The sequence below is a fragment of the Dendrobium catenatum genome, unplaced genomic scaffold (assembly GCF_001605985.2).
Source record: "Dendrobium catenatum unplaced genomic scaffold, ASM160598v2 fragScaff_scaffold_313, whole genome shotgun sequence".
NCBI classification, from domain to species: Eukaryota; Viridiplantae; Streptophyta; class Magnoliopsida; order Asparagales; family Orchidaceae; genus Dendrobium; species Dendrobium catenatum.
Genome location: NW_021318775.1, coordinates 798,883 through 809,905, shown reverse-complemented (window position 1 = coordinate 809,905; position 11,023 = coordinate 798,883). Strand labels below are relative to the sequence as shown.

At 35.3% G+C, this 11,023-nt stretch overlaps 1 protein-coding gene across 7 annotated transcripts; it reads left to right on the top strand.

Moving 5' to 3' along the window:
• The first annotated feature begins 3,312 nt into the window (after positions 1-3,312).
• LOC110092693 (probable leucine-rich repeat receptor-like protein kinase At5g63930) lies at positions 3,313-11,023 on the top strand. Of its 7 annotated transcripts, none has more exons than XM_028693515.1 (3): positions 3,313-3,452; positions 4,599-7,640; positions 10,590-11,023. In XM_028693515.1, exons 2-3 carry the CDS (start codon positions 4,649-4,651, stop codon positions 10,970-10,972), a joined length of 3,375 nt encoding a protein of 1,124 aa, XP_028549348.1. In that variant the 5' UTR covers positions 3,313-3,452; positions 4,599-4,648; the 3' UTR covers positions 10,973-11,023. The 7 variants fall into 7 exon arrangements, with proteins under 7 accessions (XP_028549348.1, XP_020673005.1, XP_020673003.1 ...); XM_020817346.2 differs by having other exon boundaries at positions 3,316-3,623; XM_020817344.2 differs by having other exon boundaries at positions 3,316-3,692.

The window sequence follows — 11,023 nt, the reverse complement described above, 5'->3', positions numbered from 1 at the left end:
TTAATAATGCAAGAAGGGGTATATGCAACATTAACATCATTTTGGACTTCAATATTAGGAAAAGTACGCCCCACATTATTCTCACAATCAATAGATGAAATAATAAACGTTTTAACAATAACTCCCTGATCCTAATTCAAGGAAACAACATTGGTAATAATAGAAAAGAGGGTCCTCAACTGTAACAACCAATGGCTCCTTAATAGTTTAAGGCGGATTAGAGGTATTACCCTCTAAAAGAACCTGAATAGGATTAGTAACTTCTTGACCAACCACCCCATCCGTTTGTTTCAATGAGTTCTTTTCTCTACGAAGATGGGGATACTTCGGAAAATAATCGTTCATACCATGATCGTGCGCCTTGTAAAAAGAACAAAAGATAGGTAAATTTTTAAAATAAACTTTTTGGAAATAACCCTTGACTTCTTACCCAATCCATATTTCACTAAGATATTTTTTAGAGACATCCAATTCAACCAACACCCGAGCAACAGACGGCCTTGACACAGAGGCAGTGGCTTGGTCAGTTTGTAACAGTCGCCCAAATATAAAGGCCATACCAAAAAGGATTTGATGATTAAAAAGTGAAGTTTCAAATTAGAGAAAGAAGTCCAAACCGTCGCAATAGGAGATTCCCCCATAACATCAAAATCCGGAGTCCATTTAAGCAACTGCATTTGACACGCTTGGATATAATAAGATCTCCTAGCAAATATGCGACTATAATCAAGATCATTAGAATGTTGAATATCAACATGTCTTTGATCAAGTAAGCCAATGTGAAACAATTTGGAAAGCTTTAGAAGGAAAAATTTACGTATAACATCAAGATTCGGTCGCCTCAACACAAATTTACCCACCAGTGTCAAAGCATAAGGAGCAGCCAACTGATTGACAACCAAATCCTTAAACAATAGGGACAAATAGCCCTTGAAGGAAGAATGAACAAAATGCAGTTTATGAGAAGTAGATGATGTACTAGCCAGAACATCTTTGAATGATCGAGATTTTACCTCACAAAGAGAAGTAGATGTCAGGTTCAATGATGACGGAATCATCATCGCCCAACACCGAAAAACAAATGAAACCCCAAAATCAGCAAAATAGAGATAACAATATGAGTAAAGCCAAAGAGATCGATCGAAAAACACAAAGAAATCAAGTCAGGAGGGCCAAAATCTAGCGCGTGAGAAGGAGTCCTAGAATCATCGAGAAATCGCCACAGATGCCAGAGCGAAAGAGCCGTTGGTGGGTTAAGCTGCTAGAGATATATTAGTTGAATATTATCTCCTTAGGTATTTTTTGGTAGAAGCAATAAATATTCCTTGTTATGTATTGAATAGAGTTAATGTTAGATCCAAACTCAATGATACACTACATGAGTTACTTAAGGGTAGGATGCCCAATCTTTCTCATTTACATTGTCTTTGTGTTTAGATGTTTTTGTGCTCAATAATAAAATCTAGTATAGGAAAATTTGACCTAATGGAGTTTTCTTAGGTTATTCTTCTATAGGTAAAGCCTATAGAATTTTCAATAAGAGAACCCTAATGGTAGAGGAGACCATCAATGTTATATTTGATGAATCTGATAGATCTGTTGAGCCTAGGTTAGAAGAAGAAGAAAAGATAGAGGCCACCCAAGGAATATAATTTATTGACCTAGAAACTAAATTAGAGTCTCATAATCCATTGCCAGAGATTGGAAATATTTATCTACATCCTAGGGAATTAATCTTAGGAGATCCATCTGCAGGAGTTAATACTAATCATGGACTTAGGAAGGAAATTTGTCATTCTACATTCATCTCTATATTAAAACTCATTAATATAGATCAAGACATATCTAAGGAATTCTGAATCCTAACTATGCAAGAAGAATTGAATCAATTCATTAGGAATAATATTTGAGAATAGTTAGTAGACTAAAGGATCAAAGTGTTGTAGGAACTAAATGGATGTTTAAGAATAAGATAAATGACTCTAGAGTTGTGATTAGAAACAATGTTAGATTATTAGCTAAGGGGTACAATCAAATAGAAGACGTTAATTTTGAAGAATCATTTGCCCCTCTATTTAGACATTGACTTCTATTTTTTGTATTTTTATTTCCTGCAAATTTACTTTCATGCAAAAATGAGCTGAGTTTGTTGAAATTGAATTAAGCTTTCTTAATTAGAAAAATAAAAATTTTAGAAAACAAAAATGATAAAAAATATCTTCTATATTCGCTTCTGCTTATATTTGTTTTTGACAATTTTTTTAAAGAAAATAGTTTTTGTTTTTTACTTCTATTATAAATATGAGTTATTTGTTGGTTTGAAATTCGGAAATTCACTTGTTGTTTTGCTACGTTTATAGTTTAATGGATAGGAATTACATGTTAATTTTTTTCATAGTAGGATCTAATAGAGTGTTTGGTGGAACTTCATCACAAGGACAAATTTATCAGCAGTAGAACTATTTGGTATTTGTATAGTTTTATTTTAATAGTTATTTCTTTTAATTCATTTTTCATAAAATTTTGTTTCTTTTAGTTCCTTTTAGTTCATTTTTCATATATTATGGTTTCAAACTTATAGATGTGTTATAATTTTGATTTATAACAATGATATCAAGAATTGATTTTATTTTCTAGTATTTACTTTGATTTATTTTGTTATATTATCTGTATATAATTTTTTTCTTTCAGAGTACAAAAAAAAAAAAATTATGTATCTCTTCATCATGTCCCATATTATCAAGGTGCATTACCTTGTGATCTTGGATTTATTATTCTTTACGAAGTCTGGAAGGCGTCCGGAGACCAATAAAAATGTGTCATGTCATCCCAAAAGTTTATCCCGCCTAGTACCGCTCGGTACCGAGCGCATAACTAGACTGGAGAACCGTCTAGTATTCGCACATAATAATAGCTTGTGATCTTGAGAAATAACAAAATAGTACAATAAACAATAGAATGATAGAAACAGTAAAGTTGAATGGAGTCAATATATGGAGAAATTATTAAATGCGATCATCGGATGTTGTCAGGAGGCCAATTGTGACGTTCCACGTCACCAATACACTGTGTTACGTCACTATGTACTGATGTGTATCAAATGATATGGAGCGTCCTGATTTATCTCCGGACCATCTCCACACATAATAATTTCTCCTATATATGAAGACAAAATACACTAAAACCACAAATCATAACATATATAATCTACTTGTATCACATCACTACATCTCAGTTGAAGAAGTATAGCTGCACTGATACATCAAGTGATTTTATTTATGATTATTATCTGAAATCTGAACTAGATTTCTTAAACAGGAAGCAGATAGATGGAAGGAAATAAAGGAGTCAGAGAAAGGCGAAATTGTTGTTGTTGAGGGAAGGGAAAGTGGTGAGAGTGGGTGGGGGGGCCTTTGGATTTGGACAGAAAGACTGAAGAGGAAATTGATAACGTGCTTGCCGGCCATTAAAAACTCTACTTTGCCCGCTCGCTTGCTCTTACTCTGTTTCACGTTTCCTCTGTTTTTTGAATTTATTATTTTCGCTTTTCTTAGCTTTTTTTATCGGCACTCTGGAGATTATTGTGGAGTGGGAAAAAAAAAAAGGAAAATTGAACAGAAAAGGTGGGATTTTTATCACATGCCGCTTGTAAAATGTGGAAAGCTCACTTTCGTTGGAATCTATCGGGAGAGGTGAAGTAGGTTTCTATCTGTTCCCCTACAAGAAGAAGCGACATCTAGGGTTTTTTATTTTTCGTGGCTCTTTCCTCTAATGGATTGAAGATATAAAGGGATTCTATTTGGTTTTGGGACTCTATTTGGTTTGTGAGAAGGGAAGAGTAGCTGAGAAGATTCCATTCTTTTCTCGCCAATTTTGTGAATGAGAGATGTGGGTCAAGGGTGAGTTGTAGCTTTTAATGGCTTTTTGTTATTTATTTTAGTTGATAGAGGAAGCTTGAATTAATAGTACTAGAAATGAAGCGGGATTGGATTAGCAAGGGTTGATTCAAATGGTCAATGATGTTGAGGTTTTGAATTGGATTGAATTATCTATTCTTGAAGATTCTGGCTTGCGTTAATTAAGTTGGTTGAGAGTTTATATCGAAAGATGTTTTGAATTCAGGAGCTGGAGCTGGTGGGCTATGGTGGGATAGCTTATGCTTCTCACCAAGAAAAATTGGAAGCCATTATTCTATTTTCCTTGATGCTTGGGAGCTTTTGGAACCGCTAAGGTTTTTTATTCTTGGATTCTTTGAAGCTGTTTGGCTACAAGTAGGATTTACTTCTAGTTTGATTCAGAAAATCCTTTAAATTCAAATTTGGTAAATCGTGAGAGGATTATAATTTGAAATTTCTTTGGCAGGACAACAGTTAAGTCGTGCTAAGTCTTGATAAACTATTTGACAATTTGTTTCAGTATTGAAGATTAGTGAGAGAGAAATTCTTAAATCTTGTTTAAATCCTCTCTAAAATAGGATAAAAAATGGCCCCATAGGGTTCTATTCTTACTCTTTACTTGGAACATGCGTTGTTTTGTGTTTTCCTATATTTTTATGTGACTAAATTGATCTTAATTTTAACCGTTTTTGTCTTCTGTAGGTTCAGTTCATGGAGTGTTCTAACAAGTAGTGTAGAGATTATATCTCTTGATGGTTTCAAACCACTTATTGGAGACTGAAATTCATTTTATCATATCAACACTCATTGAAATGAATATGTTGAAATCAGATAGAGTTCATCCTTCCTGCACCTCTTTAGTTATAGTGCTACTGGTTTTTTTATTTCTTAATGAATCCCAAGGGCTTAACATGGAAGGGCATTACCTCTTGGATATTAAGAGCAAACTCAAGGATGATTTGAAACACCTTGACAATTGGAAATCTGGAGATGTAACACCTTGTGGCTGGACTGGCGTGAACTGCTCGAGCGACTATGATCCATTGGTCATCTCCCTTGATCTCAGTTCCTTAAATTTGTCCGGTGTTCTCGCCCGAAGCATTGGTGGTTTAGTGCACTTATCTTATCTTAATCTCTCCTACAATGACTTCTCAGGAATTATCCCTGCAGAGATTGGAATGTGCTCAAAGCTAGAAGTTATGTACTTGAACAACAATAAATTTGAAGGCCAAATACCACCTGAATTGGGCAACTTGACCTCTTTAATTAAGTGCAATATCTGTAACAATAGGCTTACTGGATCTCTTCCTGATGAGATTGGCAACCTCTCTTCCCTAGTAGAGTTAGTAGCATTCACCAACAACCTCACTGGTGCACTTCCTCCATCAATTGGCCAACTCAAGAACTTGGTGATCTTTCGCGCCGGGCAGAACATGATTTCCATGAGCATTCCTGTTGAGATAAGTGAATGTGAAAGGATAGAAGTTCTGGGCCTTGCACAGAACCAGCTTGGAGGTGAGATTCCAAGAGAGATTGGGAAGCTCAAGTACCTGAGAGAACTGATTCTTTGGGACAATGATTTGTCTGGATCTGTCCCCAAGGAGTTAGGCAATTGCACAAGCTTAGTGACACTTGCACTATACCAGAATAATTTTGTTGGTGGAATCCCTGTAGAAATTGGGAACTTGAAAAATATAAAGAACCTATATCTATACCAGAATGGACTAAATGGAACTATACCGAAGGAGATAGGTAATCTTACACTGGCGCAGGAAATTGATATCTCCGAAAATTTCTTGGTGGGAAAAATTCCTGCAGAATTGAGAAACTTGAAGGATTTGCGGTTGTTATACCTCTTCCAAAATCAGCTAGGTGGTATCATCCCAGCTGAGTTGTGTGAATTGTGGAATTTGACAAAGCTTGATCTCTCAATTAATAACCTCACAGGATCCATCCCACTTGGATTGCAGTACTTGCCTGAGTTACTTCAGTTTCAGCTCTTCGACAACAATCTTTCCGGTGTTATTCCTCAAGGACTGGGCGTTTATAGTCCTCTATGGGTTGCAGATTTTTCAAACAATAATCTCAGTGGCCAATTGCCTAGCCATCTATGCAAACATTCCAACCTTATTATGTTAAATTTGTGGTCCAACAAGATTACTGGTAATATTCCCAGCGGAATCACAACCTGCAAGTCATTGGTACAGCTTCGGTTGGGTGATAATGATCTAACTGGTAGCTTCCCTGCTGATTTATGCAAGCTTACTAACTTGAGCATTATTGAGTTGGACCGGAACAGATTTAGTGGCCCTATTCCTGTTGAGATTAGAAACTGCAAAGCTTTGCAAAGACTCTCTCTCCCAATTAACTTCTTCACATCTGAGCTTCCTCAAGAGATTGGTAATTTATCACAGTTGGTTTTCTTCAACATCTCATCTAACAGAATTGAAGGAAGAATCCCACCAGAATTAGTTAGTTGCAAGGCACTTCAAAGACTTGATCTCAGCCAGAACAGGTTTACTGGAATGCTACCAAATGAGCTAGGAACCCTCCTACAGTTGGAACTGCTAATTCTTTCTGATAACAAGCTTTCAGGAACAATTCCCTCCATTCTTGGCAATCTTTCTCATTTAACAGAGTTGCAGTTGGGTGGGAATCAGTTTTCTGGTAGCATTCCGAAGGAGCTAGGTGGGCTTGCAAGCTTACAGATTGCAATGAATCTCAGCTATAACAATCTATCTGGTCATATACCACCTGAGCTTGGGAACTTAGCTTTACTAGAATATCTTTTACTCAACAATAATGATTTAAATGGTGAAATCCCTTCTACCATTGTGAATCTATCCAGCTTGCTTGGTCTGAATGTCTCATATAATAAACTCACAGGACCTATCCCATCACTACCACTCTTTCAAAATATGCCTTCAAGTAGTTTCATAGGAAATAAGGGTCTTTGTGGAGAACCTCTTGCCAGTTGTAATGGACCTCCAACTCCTCTACCAGATTCAGAATCAGCTGGTAACCCAGTAGGTAAGATTGTTGCAATAACTGCAGCATCTGTTGGAGGAATTGCACTTATTCTTATAGCAGTTATCATCTACTACATGAGAAAGCCGGTCGAAACCATTGCACCTTTCCAAGACAAACCGCTTTCATCTTCAACCTCTGACTTGTCTATTTGCCCGAAGAATGGATTTACATTCCAGGACCTAATCGCAGCCACTAACAATTTTGATGAAGCTTTTTCCATTGGAAGGGGTGCATGTGGAACTGTATATAAAGCTGTTATGAGTGATGGATTGGTGGTTGCTGTGAAGAAGCTTTCATCTAATAGAGAAGGTAGTAATACTGACAATAGCTTCCATGCAGAAATATTGACTCTTGGTAATATAAGACATAGGAATATTGTTAAATTGTATGGTTACTGCTATCATCAAGGTTCAAATCTTCTTCTTTATGAATACATGTCGAGGGGTAGTCTCGGCGAGATGCTTCATCGGCAATCTCCGAACCTTGATTGGGATACGAGGTTCATGATTGCACTTGGTGCTGCTCATGGTCTCTCTTATCTGCACCATGACTGTAAGCCACGGATTATTCACCGAGATATCAAGTCAAATAACATCTTAATTGATGATAATTTTGAAGCACATGTAGGTGATTTTGGATTAGCAAGACTGATTGATATGCCACAGTCGAAATCTATGTCTGCTGTTGCTGGATCCTATGGATATATTGCACCAGGTTTGTCCTTTTTTTAGCACTTCATTTATTATTCTATGGTTCTTAATATCTTATTGTTGATAGGAAAAATTTCAAAAAATGCCTTCAACTTGGCAACTTTATAATTCTTTCTAAAGGGTAATTAACTAGATTTATGTTATTTAAACCCATTTAAAATTGCACCTAAAGCATAATTTTTTTTATTTTTATTTTTTTAAGTATTATAAATCATTTGAAAAGTTTGAAAATCAAAACAGGATTATTGAGATGTCAGCATTGTTTTGGTGAATATTAAAACAACAAATACAGCGGTTTCAATAGAGCTTATAATATTTAGATGATGAAGCAATAAAAGTATGATGATTTTTTTATGACAAAAAGTTAAATTATGTCATTACATTCCTTTTCAAGGTGAACTTATCTTTTCGTGTTTGATCTTATTGTTTCTTATTTTGTTTCAAAAACTAGTAGTTAAGATGAAAAAGACTGAAGTAAAAATATTCATTCTTCTCATAGAAGGGAAGATCTAGTGACTCAGAAGATGAGCATTAGATATTGATAGTAGGAAAACATCAAACTTTCATAAACATCAAGCAATAATCGACAGAAAACGGTAGAAGTCCCTTCATGATAAGTGGTCAACTTGGTCATTCCCTCGATATGAGGGAAGACCAGTTGTTCGAGAATATAAGAATTGGGTATTAGTTGATGATGTGGGTCAAACAATAATGAGCAGTATAGGTTAGTCATTCTTTTGATAGAAGGAAAGAACTAGCAATCGAGAGGATGAGCATTGGACGTCGATAGTAGGTAGACATCAATCATCGAAAGACATCGAACAATAATCAATGGGAAATGTAAGAAGTCACTGGACGATAGCTGGCCGACTTGGTCATTTTCCTAATAGGAGGGGAGACTAAGCGACTGAGATTTGAGAATTCAATTTTAGTGATTGATAGCTGTCAGATTGAAAAAAATGAGAATTGATAGTTGTTAATCACTAGGAAATGTTGGAAGTTTCACATGATGATGAGCAATAAGCTTGATTTTTCTCTTGATGGGAAGAAAGATTGATGGTCGAGAATGCATGTATTGGAGATCTATGGCTGCAAAACATCAAAGATCAATCGTTGGCAAGCATTGGATGATGAACGATGAACAATGTTGGGATTCAAGGGACATGGAAAGCTGTCTTGATGGTTCTCTTAATAAGATGGATTGGGTGTGAATGATAAAATGGGTGTCAAAAAACGAGCTAAGATGATTGTTGACATCAATCAGCATGAGCTATGATGGACGAGTGATAGTGGATGTCAAAGGACTGGTGATGATGATTTTCAATGTCAGCTGATAACGAGTGATGGCAAAGAACACTGATAGTTGCTAACGTCGATGGATGGTGACAAAGGAGGCCAAAATTAAAAATTAGGTACTAAAATGTAGTTGACATGGTTGTTCTTCTAACCAAATAAATGCCTAAGAAATTTGGACAAGTGAAATTCCAAATGTAGCAATTGAGGTTCCAAATAACAATCAAAGCTTTAAAATTCTTTAAACTTGAGAATTCTCTCTAGTAAAAATCACTCTTAATTGCAAAGGAGCAGGGCCAATTATAAATTTCTTGGGTAACATTCTGCTCATTTCTAGAAGGATCTTGGATATTACATTGGATAGTTCGAGTAGTTCCCCTTTTATCTTCTATGTTTTTTAGACTTCTCAAGTTCTTAATGAACTAGGAATTATGCAACCATTGACTCAGTGAATTCGTCCCATTAATGTTTGTTTCAACCATAAACATGCAAATTTGGAGGGTGTTTAATTGCTCAAATGATCTCTTAAAGTTTTGAATTATGCTATTAGTGCTTAATATTAGCTTATTTGGACTCAATTTTGCATGATTTTGATCTTTTTGAATGTCCCATCAAATCACATTGCATCGTCTATAAATTTATTTAAAATGAAATTTAGATGATCACAAAATCGATTCCTGAAGTTTCTGAACCAAATGCTTCGAAGCTTTATGATATGAAATTGTGTTTAAATTTGTGTTTGATCAAATTAAATTTGTGAACCTTAAAGAGATGGTTATATGGTTTTGAAGCATTTGCAACCAAAAGTAACAATAAGAGGAGAAGATGAGAAAGAGAGGAGAGGAGTGTCATTCGAGAAAGTAAAAAAAAATTTGTGGGTCTTTACAGGCAGAGTTCTTTGGTTTTTCAAGAAGTAAGAAGTGTTGTTATTTTTAATTCTAGCACTCTTGGTCATTGCAAGGAATTGTTCTCATTTACTTTCTATAATATAGAGGAGAAGATAATAATTGAAATAACTTATTTTTCTCCACACTTATTATTCATCTTTATAGTAGGTGAATAAATTCGCTTAGCTAGGAAAAGTGATATATTTGTCCCTATCTCCAATTTTATAATTAGTATAATTCTTCATATACCTCATTTGAAGCTTAGTGAGTTATTTCATCTTTGTGTGGTCACGGATATAGGCTTAATTAAGCCAAAATACATAAATTTTGGTGCTATCTTTTTTTGTGATGCCCGGTCTCTTTTGTAATTACAATTTGGTTTATCATATTTTCCTATGCCCACCAACCACTAACATCTAGAATCCGTCCTCCTAGTCACTCACTCTCCCCTCCTATCTAAAGAATGATAATATCGATCACCCGCCATCACCCAATTTTTTCCGTTCCCTATCAATTATCATTTAACACTCATTGCCTAATAATAACTCTAACACCTCAATACTTTTCTCACTATCACCACATGAGACATCAGGGCAAGCCTATTAATTATATTAACACTTTTTCTAGTTAGGAGGAAGGTCATTCTTTATAATAACCAATGTCATAATTTATATATAGTTCATTGCAGTTTTTTTCCTGATGCATTATTTTTTCCTCATTTCTCCTTTTCTGACACATTCATTATCCCTTCCCTTCTGTTTTTTTTTTTTCAGAATACGCATACACAATGAAAGTTACAGAAAAATGTGATATTTACAGCTATGGTGTTGTCCTGCTGGAACTTCTTACTGGAAGAACACCTGTGCAACCTTTAGACCAAGGAGGAGATCTTGTTACTTTGGTAAGAAATTACATTAGAGACCATTCTTTGGATTCTGGAATTCTCGATAGTCAGTTAAATCTGGAAGAAAATAATGTTGTAGATCATATGATTATAGTTTTGAAAGTTGCTCTGTTATGTACAAATATGTCACCATTTGATAGACCACCAATGAGGCAAGTTGTACTAATGTTAATGGAGTCTAAAGAGAGAATTGGAAGCTCTCCATCCTCACCACTCTCTGATCTCTTTTCAAGGGAGGATAATATTCCATGATGTCATTGCTATTTTTAATCAAATTAAATGTTCATATTCAATTTCTTAGTC